At 36.2% G+C, this 21,816-nt stretch overlaps 1 protein-coding gene across 1 annotated transcript; it reads right to left on the bottom strand.

Moving 5' to 3' along the window:
- Window positions 1–393: 393 nt before the first annotated feature.
- Window positions 394–18,586, bottom strand: CEP43 (centrosomal protein 43). Its single transcript, XM_010169794.1, has 12 exons — window positions 18,563–18,586; window positions 17,340–17,393; window positions 15,405–15,459; window positions 14,633–14,721; window positions 12,634–12,768; window positions 11,800–11,883; window positions 6,087–6,304; window positions 3,528–3,637; window positions 2,868–2,936; window positions 2,133–2,172; window positions 1,352–1,445; window positions 394–902 (listed from the first exon to the last, which is right to left on the bottom strand). Exons 1-12 carry the CDS (start codon window positions 18,584–18,586, stop codon window positions 828–830), a joined length of 1,047 nt encoding a protein of 348 aa, XP_010168096.1. The 3' UTR covers window positions 394–827.
- Between the last annotated feature and the right edge of the window lie 3,230 nt (window positions 18,587–21,816).

Here is a 21,816-nt window from a genome sequence, read left to right as displayed (position 1 = left end):
TACAAATCGTTACTACACTGTTAAAAACTTAAGAAAAAACAATAAGATTTGTTATTTGTGGTTCCTTACAAAATTACTTTTTGTGATTCAACAACAGATAACATTGATTAAGTTATCATATATAAAAACAGCTTAGGTCTTAACATTAATGGTCTGACAAACATATTTATACAAGAATATTCAGAGTTAAGACTAGTGCTAAATTTAGCTCCTAAATTTAGATTTGAGAGTTTAGATACTCTCAACTTGATATACCTTTTTAAAAAAAATAATAAAGTCCAACTTTCAGAAGAGTCTGAAAAACAGCAGTTTCAAGTAAATCTGGAGCAATTAGGTTTTGTGGCTGGTTACCATAAATACGTACTACGTGCTGACTCGACAAAGTTGTGTCAGAAGAAGCGTGAGTTGAACCACAACCTCTGAAGGTTCTTGCTTTGGTTATCTTTAAAAAAAAAATTCGGACTGTTACAATAACAGTGCAAGTTCATTATAAAGCCACATGCCTCTCTGTAGATGTTCTGTTATCAATTGGTTTTTATTATGCCCACTGCCAGCAATGGACATTCTGCTTGGAAAATCCACTTCCTGCTGTAAAAGTTTTGGCTGAACTAAATGAAGAAAATAATTCTGATATCAGACTCAAATGGGAACACGCTATTTCATTTAGTTCTTGCTAAGAATATTTAAAAGCCTTCTCCACCTACAGTCTTTTTGAAACACAAGGCACAAATAGGGAGTGGACATTCCAGCAAAAAGTGATTGTCTGAAGTTAACAGTCCACAGCAGTCTTCTAGTCCAGCACAATGAAACATGTTTGCTGTCCAATTCTACGCCACGTCTTCTAGATAATCTGCAACATCACTTAACTGAGAAATGGTAAGGTCTTGTGTGATGCCTTCAAGCTAGAAAAGAAATGAAATTACAAACTCAGAAATCACAGAAACAGTAAGCATTATTTCCTGTAGTCCTTGACACAGCACCCCAACCTTTTGGCCTCAAGCTCTTTCAGTGAGATTTCATATTCCTTTAGGAGGTGCTCAGGCAGATCTTGAGATACAGGGATAATACATTCTTATGCTGGACACTAAACCAGTCTCAAATTCCTTTTTACATGCCTATAAACAGACAGTGACTTGTGCTACCAAACAATTGTTCTGGGGTTTTGTATTGTTTTTTCATCAGTATAGTATCTAACTTGGCAGGAACGCTAGGTGTAAAAATACAGAAAACAACAAATAATAAAACTTTAACACTTATTCTAGGAACATGTGATAATGACACACTCTGCTTTAAAAAAAGTCAAGACAAGACCAGAATAATGTCAAGAAGAACAATTTTAAAAGAATCATACTTTATCACTGGTATTCGACTCTTCTGTTTCCACAGAAATTTCATCTATTTCTTCACCAATACTGACATCACTTTTTTCCGAGCGATGACTAGTACTAAAGAGACAAAAAACCCATAAACATAGAAATAAGACTTCCTTTTTGAACATCCAGGTATTACATTCACTTTCACTTTATACCTGACATTTGATTTGGATTTCATTTCCTAGCAAGTTAAATATGAAGTTACTTAAAAACCCATAACAACTACAGACCTTAAAACCCATAACAACTAAAGGCCTTCTAGCTAGATGAAGCCCTGATAAATACTTCAGCCTCAATCCTGCAGCTTACAACACCAATACCTTCACATCATAAGGATGAGGCTGTTAAATATTTATTACTGACTACTCATGACACTATTTTTTAATTGAATATTTCAGTACACATCATATTTATTGCCAAAATCATTAACTAAAATGTTAAAACATTGGTAAGTGCGTGGTTTGGTAAAAAAACAAAACAAAACACACAAGTCACAAAAAAGCAACAACTTATCATCATCTGAAAGTCAGCAGTTTTTTTAAGGAACTCATTACCCCCTACACAAAAGGGATGGGTTTTTTTAAAAAATTATAACTATATGTATTAAAATAGCAAACTGAATTTTGAAGGAATTCAAATATACTGACAGGCTCCAGCAACTGTGACTAGCTGAAATATTATTAAATAATTCAAATATGCCAGTGGACACGCTTATAACGCATGAAAAGCTATGCTATTGCAATGTCATCCTTCTCTTACCTGTTGAAGTCATCAGCATACTCATCATCATCTCCATTTCCTAAATAATTTTAAAAAAATATTAATCAAACAAATGTTCTCTTCAGGAAATGCAAAAAGGAATCTATTCCTGCACCAAATTACATGCTTTGATGGCCAGCAAAAGTGGGAGTAGATTAAATTACTTGTGGAGATTTAGGAATAGAAGATGAATTTATGTTTGTCATTAACTAATCTCAAATCTCATTTACACAAACTGTTTTGAAATTGAACATACATTTCCAGTATGTTGACTACATTGAAGACAAAATACATCATCTTCATATTGCTCCTAAAGGTCACAAGGCAACTTCCAAAGGTGTGGAGGGCAGGTAAACATGACACTGAAAAACAGTAAGACTTGTCTGGCTACCTTTTCCACAAATATAATGCCTTTCTTTTCTTAGAAACCCAGACAACAAAATTTATCATTTGATATGAGCAAATGTATGCACAGAATTAATCAAAACTTTGATGCATGTGTAAAATACTAATCCACATACAAGACATCAGTTTTCACTTTTCTGTATTTGTTTAGATGAGATCTTGCTCTTAACTCCAGTAAGTTTCACAATGGTGTTAAAAAGAGTGAGAGGAATAAAAGCTGAGGATTTTAGTTCAATATGTGCATTTCAGTTTTTCAGATTCCCCTAAGAAGCTGGACCAGAATTTAGAGTTAAAAATATCAGAGCTTTATCATGTTTAGCAGTTACTTGCCTAATTCTAGTGATCCCAGTTTTGCATTCACCAACCGTAGATCTTTCAAAACAGAGTTTCTATTCAAATCTGTAACAAAACAAAAGCATTTACATCAGAAATTTAATTAGTGACTCTTTAATAAGATCCCACTTAAACATACCCATCAACTATTTATAACAAGTATTATTTTATAATAATCTTATTACTACACTATACTAGAACATTATAGGTTATACCCAATTTTCAGTCTGAAGTCTGCTAACATTTAAAAACAGCAGAGACAATCCCTCAGGATTCAGGATCGGGTTTTAAACATGAAAGCAAATATCCCTAAAGAACTTGTGCAAATCATGTAAGATAACAATAGATAGGAGTAAGTTAATTTCATTTAAAAAATGAGCAGCAGAATGTTATACTCCTGAAAACTGCTTCATATACACAAAAAAAGGAGTGTAGATATGTATTTCATGGTCCAAAATATAAGGTGTCCCAATGGCAGTATGATATATCAAAACCAGTATGGTTTCACTGATTACTTAGTGAAAAAAGCATTACAGCCAGAAGGGGTTCACATGCAGGCTATTTAATCACATTTCCATCTGGACACATAGATCATCCATTACATTACAGCAAATATCTCCTACATTCAGCAAAACACAAATACATATGAAAACTTACTATCAGACTCCTTTAGTGAAGGTGCACCAGTCAGGGAGCTTAACCCACTTTTTAGAGGGGGTGCATCAGAAAGGGATGCTAGGTCTCCTACTTTATTAGCTTCAGTTTTCCTAAAATAAATCAAATAAATAAGTACTTACAGAGCTGTAAAATGTGTATAGTGACTCTCTTTATTATTTACAAAACTGTCATAAAATTAGAACAGCACTATTTACAGCAAGAAGAAGCAGGGGAAAGGACTATTCATTCTGCAATCTTAAAAACAGTAGGCAGTTTACTGGCACAAGCGTCAAGCAAGACAGTCAGTAAGAAAGTCACTTTCTCACCTAAGCAAAGACTTCTGCCTGCCTTCCTTCACAGACAAAGCTCCTGCACCTTCAACAGCATCACTATTTTTATCAAGGGGCCTTTGATTATCCCCACATGTAAACGCAGCCAAAAGAAGAAAGATTCAGATATAAATAAATATTTAAATTAGTTTGTTTTACAACTAAAGAAAAGATACAATCTGTGATGAAACTATTAACCCAGTCAATTCACAGAATGAAAACCTCTCAGTTATAGCAAGATAGATCTCATTATCACATATTAATGTTCACTTGGCTACTACTTATTCTATTCATATACTTGAAGTGTTGAGTTCAAATAGTACAAATATCCTCAAATAGTAAAGGATAAAGAAACACTATTAAAAAGAGATCAAGATTTCACATTTAGTATCACCAGAAGTGCTTGTTACCATGATTTCATTTGTATTAGTAATGGACAACATTTGAATCATTCATTACATCTATGTCACCAAAATACCATCTATACCATCACTAATTAAAACACTTCAAAATCTTGAACAACAGGTCAGAGACCTAAGGGCAGTGAGAGGCTGGATGATCTCTTACTCTGTCCTCAGTAACTGCTGGCTCCCTTCCTCTCTAATGTGCCCTTCTGACAGGAATGGGCAAGTTCCCATAAGGAATTTACCCTTTTGCAAACCAAGCGATGCCGATGCTCTACTACCTACTCCTACTACCTATCCCACTTAACTCATCCCCTGGGACTCAGGCACACCAGCACAACGTACCACAAAAGGATTTCACCTGAAGAATATGTGGATGGTCTTTTAAATAAATCCAGTTTACTCCATTTTAATGCGAATTTCCCTTCTTGTCATATGAAAATGCTCAAACAATAAGAAATTATTAATTATTATAATTATCCAGAAGTTTTTCCAGTCTTTTCTACTTTTCCCAACTTACCATTTCAACCTCTTTCATGGCAACACAACCACTGGCTACAATGGTTGGACTTCAGTTAAAGGTTAGTTAAATGAGCTCTTGAGTAAGGAGTAAATGCACTCAGATGCAGTTTTAATCTCAATATTTCCAATAAGAGAAAAGGAGTATCATAGTAGGGTTATTTGTAGCACACAATATTTCCCACAGAAAAAAAATCACTTCTCTGAGAAAAAGAATTTTGCTCTTTACATATATCCGAAGTTGCATTATAAATAATTGTTCTTAAAGAGTCCATTAATTTACTAGAAAGAGACCTAGTTTACCTGGCATGATTGCTTTGAGCTGTACCAGAATGACCCCATTCCAGAAGTAAGCATCTACTGTGGCGGTAATACAAAAGAGATGATAGTGTTCTACCCGCTGTTGACTCAGTTGCAGGGAAAAAGCCAACATGAGGGAAGGTACTGCCAAACTGACTTGCAAACGCTTCTGCAACCTCTTCTGGTAACCTCTACTCATCTAGAGCAATTCTCCAATTACTCAAGCACAACAAAAGAACACCATGAAACAATCTTGCAGCATTTCTCAATAGAGGTATCTAAACTAAGCTTCCAGATAACTCTACACGATAACACAAAGACAGATTTTTCAATTTTATAACAAAGCTGTTGTGTAGTTCTGTCACTAGTTCTTGGTTCAAGAGGTATTTTTCAGTCACCAGACCCCACAGATGAACAATAAAAAATGCCCTTCAGAAGTGTCTGCAAAACTAGCATATGCAGAAATAACACTTCACTGAAAACACAGAACTGCACACAAAGGGTTCTGCAATGTGAAGAGGAAGCCCTCAGCTGTGAGAAAATTTTTCTTATGTTTACAGTTTACGGAGCCAGTTTACACATTCACCAGATTTTTCATACTCCTTACAAAGCCATGCAGACATCTAAAGCACTATCCCTGTCATTGCCCACTTCCTTTAGTACTGATCATCTCCACAGCTCTGCTACAAGAAGAATCACTGATGTCCATGCCTCATACATGTCAATTCCACCAAAGAAATAGGCTGGGGACGTTGTTTAGTCTAACTGATGCACCTTAAAGCAATACCGTTTTTTCCACTCAGGGTACATCCACAAGATCCCAGATGACATTGCATTTCAAAGAACAGAGTCAGACATGCACATTTCAGAAACAAACTGTTACAGAACAGATCTAAACACTTGCATTAACAAGTCCAAATAATCAAACATCAGCTAGCTCTCAAAGGTCTGCATGGATACTGAGGACAAGAGAAACCTGTATTAAGTAGAACATCCGTGTTACTTACCAGCCATAAGTTCTTTCTGGTTTGGGTATAGGATCATCAAAAAAAGAATCTCCCTCTACATCATCTTCATCCACACTTGGATCACTTTTTTCTTTGGTATTTAAGTCTTTGTTTTCTAGTTGAGGATCTAGTTTTGTTTCATTAGGCAGAAAATGAATGCTTCTTTTGCTTGCATCCCCTGATGAAAGACTTCTATCACTTTGAGTGGCTTCGGTAGCCTTGAAAGATAAAGAAAAACGCCCTTATTCAAAGAAATAAGTATTCACGTCTTATAATACTGTAAGTGGTACTATAAACACACAACAAACACTTTTTAAGAAGTTAGCTCAAATTTATTAGTACTTCTCAGGAATTTATTAATATTATCAGGAATCACAGCAGAGAAAAAAAGTTGTTTGATCAGTTTAGAAAGGAAGTGTTCTTTACTGTTGCTGCCATTAAAAAAGTTTGTTCCATCCTCTGCATTGCTTTGCTACCTAGATCACCCCTGTTATGAAGCAGCCTATTTTAAAATAAGTTGGTCATCAAATAGAGAAACATACAGACTTATTCTTACCTCCCAGCTTTGAATATAGGGGGATTATTTGTTTTACAGCCTCAAAGCTACATGATGCTTTATTAGTGTTATTTTGCAACTCACCTATAAACAAATGTTGTTAGTCACAGCCATTGCCTTCAAAATAAATCCATATAAGCCCATACAAATTAACCTCCATATTAAATGGTAATCTCTGCAATATAACACTAGGTTTCAAAGTGACAAGCATAACATGACTGCAGTTAATGACACTTTCTCCCTCCAAATACTAAAACCAAAAATGACACAAACAAGATACTTTTAAGTCTTTGTATCATGCTTATGTCTTAGTCCTACAGATAATCAAGCTTGTAAGGACTATTCTATACGCTAACTTTAAGACCAAGTAATACAGCTCAAGTCATTCCTTCGCAAAATTTCGTGGCCCAAGAGAACAATACTCAAATTTACCTTAATAATCAAGCTGTTATGAAAAAAGGACTTTTATTTTTAAAAAATAGCATCTTACTACCTAGTAAGCAGCATTGCAATTTTTATCTTCCCCTAGACTTACTAAAATTAAGCCAAAAGATCTGTTTAGTACATCAACTTACGTCCTGTACACTAAGAATGGCAACAGTTTTGAAACAAAGCCAACAGTATTGTTTAATCCAGCTAACCAATATGGAGGTTGCACTGTCCCAAGTATTTCTTTATCAGTCATTAACTTTATTTCTAAAGTCTGAAGTAAAATTTTGAAAGTGTAGGTCACGAAAGTTGAAAAAGGCCTACCAAGGTAATTTTATCTCTAAGTCACAGAAACACATTCAATTGCTGGCAGCAGCTCAGTTCTTCTAGGGCAAGAAAAAGGACTTAGACCCTATAGGTGGTAGTAGCAACAATTTTTAAGTTTCCTATCCTAGAGGAACAGCATTGTTGTTGCAAATTAAGAACTTAGTGATACCCTGACAGGAGTAAAAGGGAAGTTACTGATACTTTTCCATTCTGGGCCCTTAGGGAGTAAGCTGCTGATATCTTGTCTGAGAAACTAGAAACACAACAGTTAGCCTTTGCCTGAATTCATATATCATAAAGTTTTGTTAAAGTGAAATATCTACTTTCAAAAGGTAGTGATAGGTTAAACATGGCTAAAGGTTCGAAGAGCAACATGCCTACCTTGGGTTTCAGACTAATGCTGTTAATAAGGTAGGTCAGAGTGTGGTTTCACACTTGCACTTAAACAAATTTAATTCTTTGCTGCTGCCAAGAGCTGTGGTCTTGGTCTCTCCTAGCACACTCCCTTCTACGTTACATCTCTTGGTTGCCAGGTCACAGTCAGCGCCAGTTCAGCTCACATTTTTCATTTGCTGAAAAACCACCGGAGAATCTCAAGTTTCAATCAGGAAGTCTAGACTCTTGTCATGGTTTAGCCGCAGCCAGGCTAAGATCACACGGCCACTCGCTCACCCTTCCCCCCTCCGATGGGATGGGGAAGAGAAAACGTAACAAAGGGGCCCATGGGTTGGGATAAGGACAGGGAGGGCTCACTCACCCATTATGGTCGCAGGCAAAACAGACTCGACTTGGGGAAGAAAGATCAATTTAATTTGTTACCAATCAGAGTAAGATAACAAGACATAAAACCACATCTTAAGATACTTTCCCCTCACCCCTCCCTTCTTCCCAGGCTCAAATTACTTTGCTCCTGATTTCTCTACCTCCTCCACCTCTCCAGCAGCACAGGGGGACAGGGAATGGGGGCTGCAGTCAGTCTGTCACATGTTGATTTTGCCACTCCTTCCTCCTCAGGAGAAGGACTCCTCACACTCTTCCCCTGCTCTGGCATGGGGTCTCTCCCACAAGCTGCAATTTTTCACTAATTGCTCCAGCGTGGGTCCCTCCCACAGGCTACAATATTTCAGGAACAGAATGTTCCAGTGGGGGCTTCCCATAGAGCCACAGACTTCTTCAGGCACAGCCTCCTGCTCCCACATGGGGTCCTCCACAAGCGGGAGGCAGATCTCCACTCTGGCACAGCCCTCCCCCCACTCTGGCATGAGTGCTTCTGGGGTCTTCCACTCTGTCACAAGCTCTCCACACAGTCACAGCTACCTTTGGGCACAGTGTCCTCCACAGGCTACAGGTGAGGATCTGCTCTACTGTTAACTTCCACAGGCTGCAGGGGAATCTCTGTTCTGGAACACCTCCGCCCCCTCCTTCCTCACTGACCTGGGTGTCTTTGTAGTTGTCTCTCTCACATCCCCCTCCTCTCTCCTCTGTAGGTTGTCTTTGTTGCTGTTGATGTTCTTGCTCAACTGGTCTTTCCCCTTCTTAAATATGAATTCCCAGAGGTGCTTCACCATCGCTGACTGGCTCAGCCTGGGCTGGAGATGAATCTGCCTTGGAGCCAAGGAAGCTTCTCACAGGAGCCACCCTTGTGGCCTCCCCCCTGCTATCAAAAAAACCCCCACTACACAAACCCAACACAATTGTTCAGGTAACTTCCTTCTCACTCCACCTAGGACTGGCTAAAATGTCCTCCTGCATTATTTTTACTCCAAGTATGTTGCACAGGCAGAATATTCTCCCATCCAGCCTTTGCCAACAAGACAGAGAACCAGGAAAAAATATATCCAAGAACTGTAGTTCCTTTAAGATATCCACTACTTTTTCTCAGAGGAGTGTGCAGTCCAGCCAACAGCTGCTGTTGTTTCTATGAGGAAACTTCCATACACAAACCAATTTTCTCCCGTTTCTGAGATAAATATATTTTCATGGAGGATTCAGCAATATATTATGAAAAGCATTTACAGAAGATGTTGCAATGGAGTTATGATTTGCTTGCCACAGAGGATTGGTATAAAGAATATAAAAAGCCTCATCATAAATTCCAACTTGTTGGAAGTTATATTCTACTTGCAACCTCACTGCATCAGAAAGAACATGTAAATTAGAGTGTTCTTATCACCACCTCAGCTGCTCCTGCATGCCGTAAGCATTCAACTCAACTCCAGTGTTCTGACAATGCATAAAACTCTCCTTAAAAAAAAAGAAACATGGTTCAATGAAAGATCTTTTACCACATTTTAATACTTCTTGCTCAGAATTAAATATTCCTATTGGGTAGTTTCTCTAAAACTTAGACCTTAGAATAAACCTTGGAATCACTTTCTTGTGTCCTTATAGTTATTTGGGATTAGGTCTATCCACATTTAAAAAATTGTCACTATCACTGGACCAGTCACAACCAGTATCATTAAGCTGAAGTCAGCCAATGGGAGCTTTTTCACCTCTGGACTAATACATCTAAACAGTCAAGAGCAGCCTGAGCATTCTGACAACCTCAACACAGAGAATACAGTGAACTGCAAAACAGTATCACTTCTGGAAAACAGTCCTAATCTTTGAAAATCATTCAAACATGGTTTATATTTATTTTCTACCCAGCCTGGACAGCACTATTTGAGCTAGGTACAGGAGTTCCTGTTTTGTACAGGCCCAAATAATTGTGATAAAAGAACTAAGAGTGTCATTTATTCCTGTTACAATCTTAAACGACAGGAATGACTGTTCCTGCTCTGTGATATCTCCTCTAAAGCAGTTTCCAGGCATAACTTAAAACTCATTCTTATCAATCTAGTTTCCTAATTAAACAAATCTTAATATATTATAGTCTTCTATGCTTGTGGCTGGCTGTTTTCCCCCAACTAATGTATTTTGGACTGGCTGGCAAAGTTCAACCACTGCAAAAAGGGTAGAAGTTTCAGAAAAAAACAAAACAAACACCAAAAAAACCCAACCCACCATCACCAAAGCTGTCCCCCTCCCCCCACCCCTCTCCCCAAAACACCCCTGCATAACTGCATTGCCAAAAGCTCTGTCAAGAACAAACATAGAGGAATAAGATTCATACAACACAGAGGATGGACCAGCCGTTAGACATGTGCATGCACACCCAGAAAAACACCCATATGAAACCTGGTTCAATTTACAAGCTACTGGAACTACTTTTTCCCTCCTCTAGACAAGTATTTTTTTCCTGAGGAAAAACCATAACAAACACTTAGCTCTTCTCTTTCTAACTTGCTCATTTCAAATAAAGTAATTTAAACCTGAAGGTTAAAGATGGTATATTCAAGCGAGAATGGAATATTTATGACTTCTAACTCAGCTTCGGTAGTTCTTCTGAGCTAATCTAGAACTTCCCTAAAACAAAAGGAGGGGCTTGGGTATGAAGCAACAGCATTAGTAACACTGATATTTAATTTGTTTTGTTTTAAAAGCTGGTGCCAAGCAAGAATTATCTTCTCCAAAGCAGATCTGAAATTATTAGAATTTCCATTCAAAGGTCAGTTACAGAAATATTAGCTTTTAAGATACTATTGACAAGCACAGCAATTAAAGTAACTTTATACTGAAACAAAGCTTGCTTTTCAAATCGTATACTTTTCTGGCTCTGCATGGCAAAAAAAAAAAAAAAGAACTGGAATAAAACTAAGCAGATCCAAACTGACCTGTCGTTTTACTTGCTTTTATCCTTACCACCTCCTCTCCTAAACAAATAACAACAAAAGCCATGCAATGTTATATTTCTCAGCTTTCATTAGTGAGTTGGAAAGCTTCTAAGTTATTTTCAGTAATCTTGAAAAAAGCTATTAAAACTTTTTAGGTGATCAGATTATATTAATAATCTGAATAAACTTTAGCACTTGTTTTGATTTGATTTGCTTTGTTGCTGGTTCCCCACCCCCCGCCCTGCTGTAGTGGCTAGTTGGTTTCTTGTGGAGAAGAGGCTTAAGTAATCATGCGTCTTTCCCTGCCCTATGCTTCCCATAATTCTCTACCTGTTGATCAGTTCCAGTCAAATGCAGCAGAGTATTAGAGGTCTGGAACATGTTACTCAATATTTGTGATAACAGGAAACAACATAGAGAAGAAAGCCACGGTCTCCAACACAAAGACAGTTGTATCCTAAGCAATCCCAAGCAGCAACCAGCCAGCTGCCCAGTAAACAGACAAGTTAGCTCCAACTTCCCTGTCTCCCACAGAGACTCTGTGTATGTGTTGTCAGAAAGGTACAGGACTCTGGAGATCATTTAAGTGAGTGTCAGCATATCTGCAGTTTCATAGGAGTTGTATCTTTTACTTATCTCATGTATGTTAGATAGCTTTTCCATTGTATATACACAATCTTACCTTATTTGGTATAGAGTGTGTACTTGATCTTCCATCAGATGATTTTGATGCAGGGCATGGACTATCACTTGGAACTTGAGCCACCTGAGAAATTTCACATAAACACTTATTAAAAATACAATGTATTTGGTCATAATACCACCCAACAAGAAACAAGGCTACCATCCTACTCACACAGTATGCCGACTGTGACACTATATTAGGACATCTACGACAACTACTCCTGAATTTAAGCTTTTGTTGGGGTACTGAACGCATCTTGGGTGCGGAGAATTTTCTTTTGAGCCACAATCACGACAGACTAATCAAAAGCTATTGGTTGGATTTGATTAATTTCATTAACAACTTAATTATATATTCCATTAAAATATTACTGTCATTGCCTTCAGCTAGTTCAATACTTTCATATATTTAGTATAAAATACATATGTTTTCAAAACAGCTTTAAAGCTTTTAACAAAACCAATTCTAGGTTTTTCAGGTCGTATTAAAATTAGAAGTATGTCAAAGAAAATAAGTACAGCTACATCAGAAATTAGAAAATAAGTAACAGTGTAATTTATCTGGGTTAACTCTTTGTTACTACGTTGTTGCAGATTTGGTAATGAGTACTAGGCTGGCATTAAAAGTAATAGAATAGTCTGTCAACATTGTTTTCTGATAAGATATGTTGAAGGCGTTTCCGATTATACAAATTATAATAAAGACTTGAAACTAGCATAGTACTACAACAATAGCCAAGTGCTCTTAATTTCAGTTTATTTTTCATCACTGAAATGAAAATGAATAAAGAATTATGAAGAAAGAAAGAAATTACATCTTAACACTACTTACTTCTCCACTGACTGAAATCTTTTTCTGCTGACATTTTCTAACAACCTCCAACAACAGGGGACCACCAGTAGAACCTTCTGCTTCTATAATTCCCAAATCTCGAGCTAAGTTTTCTCGGCCATCAAGGCCATTTAGCTTGGAGGGAGAATTAAAAAAAACAAACAAACAAAAAACAACAACACAGAAATATCTGTCAGAAAACACAACACATTTCACAATATAACTCCTAAATCTTTTTGGTCTTATTTAACACCACAATATTTTGACTAAACAGTGATTATTTAAAACTTCCTATTGCATGTGGACTAAAGTAATGATAGCCTATCACATCATTTACTTCTAATCTGTACTTGAACTTATCACAAACCACTCGAAGTTGTTTTAAATATGCAAGTATTCATCAATAGCATCCTTCAGGATTTAAGGATTTATATGGTCAAGTTGCTTTCATTATCACATTTAAAAGTGGATCCTGGAACACCTAGACAGTGGTTCCAGCAAATTCATAGATGATGGAGAGTCCCCATTCCCATGCATACAAAAGTACACCAGCACAGGTCAAGACTTACTTTCAGTCTGTTTCACTTAAAAAAAAAAACCCCAAAAACATAGTTTAGGACAGAAACAGGATGAAAGTAATTCCACATCACCCAAGAAAAAAAAAAAAAAAAAAAAGACTTTTTAAAACTGAACTTCACATTATAGCAGAAGGAGAATGCTGCAGCAAACCCAGGTTAGTTGGCATAACCTCGGAATGGCATTACTGCAGAGGGCACCAGTTCATCTCAAACTCTTAAGATTTAGTGACACTTGCTATCAAAACACTAGTCAAGCAAATGCTGAAGGAAGCCACCACTAGTCAAGCACATAAACATGAAGGATCGATAGACAATACAACAGACTGCTCAGAGACAGAGGCTAGTAGAGGAAGACAAAATGAAATCTTCCAACAGTACACACATAACTCGCTTAACTTTGGTAAAATTTCATATATACACTGCAACAGGTGAAAAAGATGCTTTTACTGGGGAAAAAAAAGGGTGTGTGGGGGGGACACGTTTCAAGGAGCATGAGATGCCTTTAAAACACAAATGAAGCAAGGCTCCCAAGAGCGAGTGGCAACATGACAGAAAGCATGACTGTTTCCATTTGGCAGCATGAATATGAATCTTTGTACAGACGTGTCCTAGTGCAATAAATGCAGTTAAGGATATTTGGCAAAGGACAAGGATGTATGTGATTTTATTTGATTAAGCCCCTAAAAGGAAAGATGAACTTCTGAGAAACAGAAGCCAATTAACTGATTTAATAAAGTTGGATTTTTAATAAGTTAACCATGTAAACTGACACCAATAATAAAAATGAGTATTTGAGATATAAAGAGGAATTATTCAGTTAAATGGAACTGTTTCAAAACCAAATTTATTATTAAAACCTTTATATCATAAAAAGAGACAGACATGATGAAAAACCTCTAACTCAATACCAAAAGCCTAAAAGTAATCAGTTGGGCTACATGATAATTGTAGGTCCCTTCCAACTGAAGTATTCTATTCAGTTACTTTTTGTCATGCACATCTGCACAAAGTTCTTTGCCTCAGTGAAATTTCTCTCAAAGTAGACTACTGACATTATTTTAATTTTCATAATAACACAAACTTAGTATCCTGACATAATAAAATTATTGGCAAAAAATGTTGCAGGAATATTCTGTTGTATATACTGTTCTATGATTTCACAAAAGTTACTAATTTGTTAACTCAAAATTAACATATGATCAATTGCTGACTTTCAATAAAGGGAACACTTGTTCATATTAGCACGCTTTCCTGGAATATGTGTCTTTATGGCAATGAGCACCTTTTAGAGACTACATATAAGAAATTATTTGGAATAAACACAAGCAAGTGGCTTAAACAAATCTACTACAGCTTCTGTATTCATTGCCACACGCTCCAAACAATCAGCATAGCATACAAATAAAACCAGTGTATCTTACTGTGCTTGATTCCGGCTGAAAAACAGCCAACGTAAAATCAAGATTGAAAAATCGTAGAAATTCGGCAACAAGACCTGCTACCAAGCGACCTAAAAAGGAAATGAGAAGAGTAAAAACACACCAGACAGAAACAAATCTTCAAAGATTTAACACTAATAAGGCTTCAGTATGAACATCTACCTTGACTCAACACTCCTACAAACATCATTTAGACATTCAGCAAACTACCACCACACAGCTGACTCACCACAAATTCACACCAGATCTAGTTCATAATTTGCATACCAACCCCCTAATTTCTAACTCAGACATGGTATCAAAATTATTTAATTCAGCAATACTGCAGGAGCATAAATAGAGATTGCTTACAAAATTCAGGTGTCAGATGATTTTTTAAACCATTCCTCTGTTTTAAACACATTGTTTTGGCATTTTCCCTATGTGTGCATTTACTACTGTACCTCTACAGCGAGTTTTCACTAGTTACTACTTCTATTGGTCTAGAATGGCTCTGAGTTAGCACAATCACAACTCATCATGAAAATTTACTTGAAATGCATTAGTCATCTCATTAAAAATACAACTTTAGCAATATTAACTTCAGAAGTTATAGACTGAATTCTGTTCTGAATTAATAGTAATTATGACATTTGACAGGAACAAAAGCATCATTTATGTCAGAAAGACTGTGCTGTTAATAAAAGATTCAATGCTTTAACCCTTTATTCCCTATTTTTATTATTTTGAGAAGCATACTGAACAAAAAACTTACCATCTTTTGTACCTAAAAAACTTTTCAAGCTTTCATTTACCAGAGGTGTTTTGTTCTGTCAAAAAGCAAAAACCAAACAGTAATTAACAACATCCTCACATTAGCAAGAAGTTTAAAACGACAGCAAGTTGGTGTTTTGGTGTATGCTGTTCCACAATGATGCCTGGCACATGTAATTCACTTCTCCAAAACCTACCTTTGTATTAATTCTACTACCTGCAAGTAAAAGCTGCAGAGCCATACATTTACTTAGGCAAGTTTTCTCAGGATTTCTATTATAAAAGCTACACAGCTAGAATAATTTCACCAAAATTCCTAACAGCATACTGATTTTTATTGACTTAATGATTAAAAAGTTAAGTTAAGCAGTTAACTTCCCAAATGGCTCCTCTAATATAGTGCCAAGTTTAAGGAAATTCAGTCCCACTTCTTAAAAAAATGGGAATTTACAAATCACCTAAACAAAGCATGGACTGTGTTAATTAGTGATTCACCAATCAATACTGATCTTCTATTCATTAAATGCCTTGAAAGATATTATGAAAGTGTTTTTATCCCTTTTCAGATTTCATTTTTAAACAGTGATAAATCAATGTGCTATGTTTGAGTTTGTCAAAATTGTTGAGTGATTTTTCAAATCAAATTCTCAATGCCACTCCTAACATACCCTGGGTAAGAACCTAACTTGAGGAAAAGGATCTGTTATAAGTATTTATCACTACAGTTGTAAATGCTGACACACACAAGAAAGCAATGCAACAAAAAATAAATATATCTTGCTTAATATTTAGAAATTCAGAGTAGTGATGAGTATTAACATCTTTTCGGTGTCTCTACAGTGTAAAATTAAAATATCATGATACATTTAAGCCTTCTGGGAAGAGGGTGAGCCAAGATCAACTGTAGCAAATCCCTCTTCATCCCTATTACTCTCCAGATAGTCTGGGAGGTTGTTCTCTGGGTACTCTATAATATGCTGAAGCTTCCCATAAGAGATGGCACTGTTCTGTTATATCACTCATTATGTCTTCTTCAGCAATCTTACATTAGAGTTCTGGAATATGGAATCTCACACCACAGAATAACTACTCCCCCTCCTTACTAATGTCACAATAACTTCTCCTCCCTTTGTGCAGTTTTCCAGAAGAAGTACAACCATCTAACCAGCAGAGGAATAGAGACAGCTTTGCATTCCTCTTTTGAAACAGAGAGCCTGGACATACCGCACCCTCCCTGTTCCAGTTCTAGTAAGTGGAAAGACAAAGGAAATAAGGCAATGCCAACAGCACAAGGGGTCACAAAACTAGCATCTGCATATCACAGCAGTATTGTTACTGAATCATGTTAGTATCACATCCCTTAATATCATTATATTGTCAAGGTATTAGTACATAGTCCATCTCTTAATTCAGAATTCTTCCTTAAGTATAAGCAAATTATTCTGAAGTAAGGCTACAACTCCTTATGAGAACTACCAAAGCATTAGCATACTTGGCAAGTTATTGCATTAAATTGCTTTCACAATACACTTCTCAAAACAAACCACTATAATATTTTACATTTCAAAAACCGTTATTCCAATCTGATAACATCTTGATCAAATGCCTTTTTTTTGAAGAAGAAGTAGTATTTGATAGAAAACTTGATTTAGTTATTCTGGTCAACTGGACAGAAGCAATATAAAACCAGTAGATATAGCTAGTTAAAGATACAGTTTCAAAAGGATATGGAACAATTCCTATTTCTAAACGTCAGGAAACACCTTGATAGTCCTGTTTTGTGTTCTTTAAGCATCACACTCTTATGCAGTAATACATAATTTTCTCGTTACATTTCACAAATATAAAGTATTAAAGCCATTATATTTAATTCTACATGAAGAACTATCAGTATACTGATTTTTTTTTTAGTTTTATTTTCTTAAGGTTCTCTTACCTCTACTTTCTCTTGTTCTTCTAATGCCAAGAAAACAGCTGCTCGCAACTCTGCCTGCCAAATAAAAAACAAAACAAACCAAACTGCATTTCTACAAGCACTGTTTTCCCTATGCAAATAGAATGCAAAGAGCCAGCAAGTAGCTTAACAACTATTTGTTTCTCCTCAAGCAACTTGGCATCACGGTAATCTACATCAGAGCAATTAAAACACTTAAGATTACAGACAATGTGACTGGAGGCTGAGAGAGGAAGAGTTTTCAGTCTGAGAACAACAAGGCACGGGGAGGGATTTGATACAAGACTTCCTAATTATTTCTTCATACACAAAAAGTTTCCAAATTACCTAAATTAACTCCTATTAGTTTCTTCTAAGAGTTAAAAATGCAGCTCTTTCAGACAGCTTTGAAACACCCACCCTTTATTTGCAATTCATTCAGGAAACATGAACAAAAGTAGCTTGTGATAATACAATTTTAAAAGTTAATGTTAAGGTATACAAATCCCTATGATTTCTTGTCAGATCACACTCAAAGAATAGAATTCCTCAAGGACAAGAGAGCACAACTGCAGTCATTCAAATATTCCTGTACTGAGGTTTTACCTAACTGGTTTTGAGTATCTTAATATCAATGATCAGAATTCTTCTAAGGACTATTTTGAATATTTAAGCTTTAATTGCCTACTAAAAAAAATAAATAACTAAATTAAACACTACATTTTCTCTACACCTTTCATTGAACTTCTCAAATGGACAACACACATTTGATGCAGTAGATTGTCACTTCAACCAACTCAATCTGACATTTTAAAGTAGCCAGTAGATAGCACCGCAGTAATTAAGTAGAAAAGGCAGTGCTACTCTGTATGCCAGTTTTCTCAAGAGCAAAGAAGAAAGCAAGTTTTTATTTTAAGACTGATTTCCATAACTAAGAATAAGAATAATATGAAGAGTGTCTGGATTTTCTCATGTATATTATGAAGGGTAACTAAACATGGATTACTCTGTAACTGTTCCCTTCCACAAAAATAAACAAATAAATAATTACATGAGAAAAATAAACTAAACACTTCCTCTTTAAGCATAACCCTCTTTGTACATCTTTGGGGATTTTGGGGGGGGTTGGGGTTTTTTTGTTTGTTTGTCTTTTGAATAAGTGTTAAGGGTTTGCATTTGTCTTTGCCCTAGTACCCTTTGGCACCAGTGCAATCCACATTCCATACCTTGTAACAATCTGCTCTTGCCATTCCCCTACCCCACACTGCCCTGTTCTGTCAGCAGTTTTCAACACAACCCAAGCACATTTTCAAAAATTTTATTCACCCATATATTTCCTAAGTTTTCAATAAAACAGGGTGATGCCAAGAGACAGATGTTGATGGGTAAGGTCACAGTGTATATCACTCTTGCAGCCACCAAACCCACAGGCTTCTTTCTCATCCCGTGGAAGGTGCCCATTCCCTTCTATCCCTAAGTAGTGTTATCAGGCAAGAGCTCATACCAATGAGACAGCGATTTGATTTCACTGAACCTAGCTAAAACGCTCAAGAGTAACGTTGTATACATCAATCACTGTCTGTACTCAGTGGGGAAATGTATGGGGTCAGTATTTGATTTTCTTGATTCCAAGAAACTAATTGACTTTCTGATAAGAATTGCTTTAAAAAAAATAAACAAAACAAAATTCACAACATCCAGAAAACAGGAGATTACACTGTAGTGTGCAGCATACTCAGCACTGTTCATTACAATATAAGTAATGAAGATGAAAAAGCAAATAGGATAATTTTAGCTGAACTATGCGTGTACAGTTAACAGTCTATTTTTAAAATAGTATTTTTTTTCTAACAACACATTATTTGCCAGTACCTCAGCTGTCTAGGTTTTGAACCAAATTATCAAGAAATTAGCAAGTTAAATCTCAGCTGGCCAAAAGCATTACTAGTCATATGATACTAGTGATGTTAACCTCCCCCATATTTGTAGCAACAGTAAGTTCCAGAGATGATGCAAAATTCAGGTGGCATAAACTTATTTTTCTGGAAAGAAAGAGATTAAAAGATACAAACCAAAACAAAATAAGATAACAAAGGAACATAGTAAGAAGCACAACGGCTCTTCTTGCTCTGATGATGACAGCTTCCCTAGGAGAGAGAAAGATCACACTCTCTTCAAGACAGAGGAACATCTCTATTTGTACAGCATGCATCACACAGTATCAGCGATAATTTTCACTAAAGTAGAAATATCCACAGTTATATTCCGTATGCTTACGGAATTCATTAGGAAGCAGTCTTACCCACCAGATTCATTCCAATGATTAACAAATTATACATATACAGACACACTGCAGCTTAAAGAGAGAAAATTCTCAACTGCAAGTATCAAATATATTTGCATATCAACCAGTTTCCACAATATGACTTCATTAAACACTCCAGTGTTCAAAGTCTAAGGTAAATACAAAAAAAATAGCAAACAGATTTTTAAAGTGTCATACAAGTAACTTTTTTCCAGCTAAATAATTTACATCAACACCAATGTGTCCAATAGACTAATCTCAAAATAAAAATAAATTAATAAACTGAAACCCATTATAAAATCATGTTGTTCTGAAGAACAGAGGCATCACTATAAGTTTCTTCCTAAAAATTATTCAGTCATTATGTTTAAAAATGTATTAGCTAACAGCCCGATACATTCTATCTACTGAAATAATTCCACTTCTAATCCTTCCAGAGCTGTCTTTACCTGCAGTGCTTCATATCAATTCAGCTATACACTGACCATATAATTTTTCTTAATGTATCTACTTCAATAAATCTAAAATACATTATCATAATTAGCTTTTTAGCCCCATCCAGCTTGAAAATATGGTCAGTACTCATTCTGAAGTACAAAATAAATTGTTTGATAATATGTAAACGTTGATTCAGTTCTACCACATAATAAAAAGTACTGATACACAACAGATAAAGAAACACTGTTGATTACAACTATGTTTAATATATTTTAATGAAAGGATAATGACTTTTTTTTTTTAATGCATGGTGTAATCTAATTTCAATTAAAAGCTGACAATTTAAGAAGACTTTTTCAAGCTTAAGTCTTCTGGAAGACAAAGGGCTTTTTGTCAGGTACTAGCAGAACAAATTCTGCAAGTCATTAATACTATCAATCAACAGACAGTCAAACTCAATTGCCAATTAAGATTTAGAGCTAAGAAAAAACCACCATTAATTCCTCAAATGGGCAGCCTTAACCGTACCAATTATTAAACAGTAACTCCTAGAATTAAAGAGACATAATCTGGTAAACAGGATGCAGTTTGTATTTTTCCAAGTCATTTACTAGTTTGCCTTAAGGACACCTTACACCATTTGGATCCTACACACTTTTAGCATCATAGAATAGTGAAAATTACTATAAATATATTTACACAAAACTCAATGAACTAGCAACAACTGTACAAAAACTTGCATACTATACAAAGACAAGAATTAACTACAGCTCACATGCTCAATATGACCTAATTGGCTTGTGATTTTTTTTTAATTATCATTTTATCATCACCATACTTTTATTGTGTTAACACTATATGAGAGGTTAACAGGTGGCCCAAAAAGCCTATTTGACACTTAACTAGAAAAAAATTCCTCTATTAAGAAAACAGTTATGTGAGCTAGAATCTCCATCTACTTATGGAATTTAAATAAGAAATATATATTTGAAATGCAAGAACAACACATTTTTAATAATACTATTTTGATTAAAAGTATGACAACTAGCCCAAAATCCAGTGGACTTCAAAGTACACACACAAAGATACTCTCACTTCCATTAACCACTTCAGTTGTTCACTGAAATATCAGCAATGACCATCCACCTCTTGAATGCTTAAACTAGAACACTGGATAAATGCCACCACCCTTGATCTGAACTCCAAACTTCATTTCTTCTCTAGCTTGGAAGGGAATCCATCAATTCTTATGCTTCCATATGTGTATGGCTCTCTGCCATATGCAATAGTTATTGCTGGAAACTTTTAACTTGAACAAGAATCTATGAAACCAATTTTCATAACCTTTCTGACACAAGCTCAGGCTACACTATGGGCTTAGAAGAAGTCTACACTGCACTACAACGTTATCTTCCATACATTTTCTTAACACAGCATTATTTGTGCCCTGTAGGCAAGCAGCATCCCTGGAGTTTCAAGGTTTAGCAAGCCTCCAAGACACAACTCGGGCAACCCACGCTCAAAAATAGCAACGACCCTCAAGGACTCCGGCTTGAAATTTTCAATAGGGGCTTTTCGTACCGAAGCAGAGAGAAACTCTGTCCCCTGTCCCACACCACCCGGCGGCTGAATGTTTCCAGCAGGTCTGGCAGGAACAAGAGCGCTCTTGCGGGCACACGGTACCTACGAGGGCGAAACCGCAGAGCCGGGGGCCGGGCTCTCCCCGCCTGGGCGATC

This window comes from Antrostomus carolinensis, unplaced genomic scaffold (assembly GCF_000700745.2).
Source record: "Antrostomus carolinensis isolate BGI_N321 unplaced genomic scaffold, ASM70074v2 scaffold8746, whole genome shotgun sequence".
Lineage (NCBI taxonomy): Eukaryota > Metazoa > Chordata > Aves > Caprimulgiformes > Caprimulgidae > Antrostomus > Antrostomus carolinensis.
This window is presented reverse-complemented; position numbering and strand designations above follow the sequence as displayed.

Coding starts and splice junctions, on each gene's coding strand:
- CEP43 (XM_010169794.1), bottom strand. CDS start 18,586: ATGGCAAGAGCAGATTGTTACAAG. Junction 11,884..12,633: donor AGATTTCAGTCAGTGGAGAA/GTAAGTAGTGTT, acceptor GAAATTTCTCAG/GTGGCTCAAGTTCCAAGTGA. Junction 3,638..6,086: donor CCAGAAAGAACTTATGGCTG/GTAAGTAACACG, acceptor GATTTATTTTAG/GAAAACTGAAGCTAATAAAG.